This window comes from Arachis duranensis, chromosome 10 (assembly GCF_000817695.3).
Source record: "Arachis duranensis cultivar V14167 chromosome 10, aradu.V14167.gnm2.J7QH, whole genome shotgun sequence".
In the NCBI taxonomy this organism is placed as follows: Eukaryota; Viridiplantae; Streptophyta; class Magnoliopsida; order Fabales; family Fabaceae; genus Arachis; species Arachis duranensis.
In genome coordinates, this window is record NC_029781.3 from 104,013,059 (window position 1) to 104,015,199 (window position 2,141).

Sequence of the window (2,141 nt, forward strand, 5' to 3'; positions counted from 1 at the left end):
AGAACAAGATGATAGGAATACGCAGTTTAAATTTCAAGCCGATCCAACGGTGAAGAACTGAGAAAATGCCATTTGAAATTTACTGTTTTGGGCAAAAACGGGAATTCTATTTTTTCCTCTTCTCTCTCACTTGGTGGCTATTCTCACTCCCAAAAAACCTCAAAAATCTGAATTAGGATTGTGACACTATAATGCAAGAATACACCCCCAAAATGTTGAACTTAGGCCTCACAAAGGAAAAAAAATCCAACAAATTTTATTTGTCTTGACAAACTAGTTTAGTTGGTTTATCTGTTGTTGTTTTAAAATTAGTTTTTGTAATATTGACTATTGTATAGTAAAATTCTACTATAATTATGGTTGCGCATAAATTTTATTACATTTTAGATTAATCAAAATATATACTAATATCACTTTCTCTCTTCTTTAATCTTTAAATAAGCTTCTATAGCCGTAAGAGAGTAGATAAAAAAATTAATTCAATAACACAATCTAAATTAAAAAATATATATCTTGATTCAAACTCTCTCTCTTTCTCAAAATCTTTCTCCAAACCTATAAAACTTACTATTTCTACTATTGATCCAACTTCTTTAATTTGGTAGCGGTTGTTTGGAATTAAGTAGGGGTTTATTGCTAGATCCAAAACAATTAAATTTTGATAAATTAAACGTTTAATTATTCTGTCAGTCTCTATAGTTTTATTAAATTTTTAATTAGATTTTTATACTTTTTTTTCTTTTTGATTGAATTCCTAAAATATATCAAATTTTGTACTTAAATCTCTATCATGATAGAAATATTAAAGTTAATAGAATATTTTATTAAGCAAATAAATATATCTAATACTTGACTAAATATTTTATATAGTTTAAGAGAATATTCCATTAATTTCAATATTTTTGTCACGATAGATACTTAGTTACAAAATAGAAACCTAATTAAAAAGTAAAAAAAAGTAAAAAAACCTCATTAAAAATTTGATAAAACTATAAGAACTAACAGAATAATTAAACCTAAATTAAACAAGTACTTGTTTGTTGTTACAAATTGTTTGTTTACTTGATCTAAGGATTATCTATTTTAGATCATTAATTAAAAAGCAAAACTAAATTCAAAAGTATACCCAAATCTATGAACAGAAACTCTCTTGATTATTATATTTGATTGATCTTGACTAATAATAACTTTCTAATCTTCTCTCTAACCAAACTATCTTGTATTCATGTTAGAAAGGTGAACATAAACTCCTTTGATGGGTAAGAATTACAAAGTTCTAATTGTGAAAATTCACGTGAAATCGACTTCATATGAAGTTAATACTTGAGAGCCGTTAGATAATTTGACTGATTTGACTAAATTTTTATCTAACGGTTCTCACGTATCAACTTCACGTGAAGTCAATCATCTAACGGCTCTCAGATATCAACTTCACGTGAAATCGACTTCACCTGAATTTACACCAGTTCTAATACATGTTAAATACCATTTTTAATTTCTACTTTTTTACCATAAACGTTAAAAATCAAATCTACTTTAATTACACGAGTAAAACTACAAAAATAGTGGCAAAATCTAACCACTTCGATAAAGATATCATACAAGAAATTTCTAACTTGTTTACTTTATTAAAATACAATGATGTTTAATTTTAAGTAGCAAAAACAATAGATAATCGAATAATTTAAAATCCAAAATTATACGGTTTATATTACAGTTATTACACCTACGCACCAAAGTCATCACATTTCTTCTCTAATTAAAACCTTACCTTAATGTAGACGTATAGTTTAATTGCATTCACTCATGAAAAGTATAACATACATAACTTTATTTATATGATCCGATCCATATATATATTCTTATTATCACGTTATTTTTCATTTATATTTATAAATATTTGAGAATCTGTGTCTGAATATTCACTTGCATTGGTTCCAACTGTGTCTACTCTATATGCACCATTCTTCCAAAATGCAACAGCAACAAAGAGCAGCCAAACTGCACGCAATTATATCATTCTTAATTATCATGCAATTTCTTCAAATAAAAATAAAATAAAATATATATCGAATATAAATCCCTACTAATTATGTTATATTTTTTGAATGATAAATTTATTATTTTAAATTTAAGTGATT

General features: G+C 25.8%; 1 protein-coding gene across 3 annotated transcripts in view; it reads right to left on the bottom strand.

Moving 5' to 3' along the window:
- Positions 1–1,772: 1,772 nt before the first annotated feature.
- Positions 1,773–2,141, bottom strand: part of LOC107471924 (protein CYSTEINE-RICH TRANSMEMBRANE MODULE 7) — a 1,136-nt gene continuing 767 nt past the window's right edge. For all 3 annotated transcript variants that reach the window (XM_052255868.1, XM_052255869.1, XM_052255870.1), the window contains exon 4: positions 1,773–2,001. In XM_052255868.1, the coding sequence (XP_052111828.1) occupies positions 1,953–2,001 (49 nt within the window). In that variant the 3' untranslated portion in view covers positions 1,773–1,952. The remainder of the gene's footprint in view (positions 2,002–2,141) is intronic.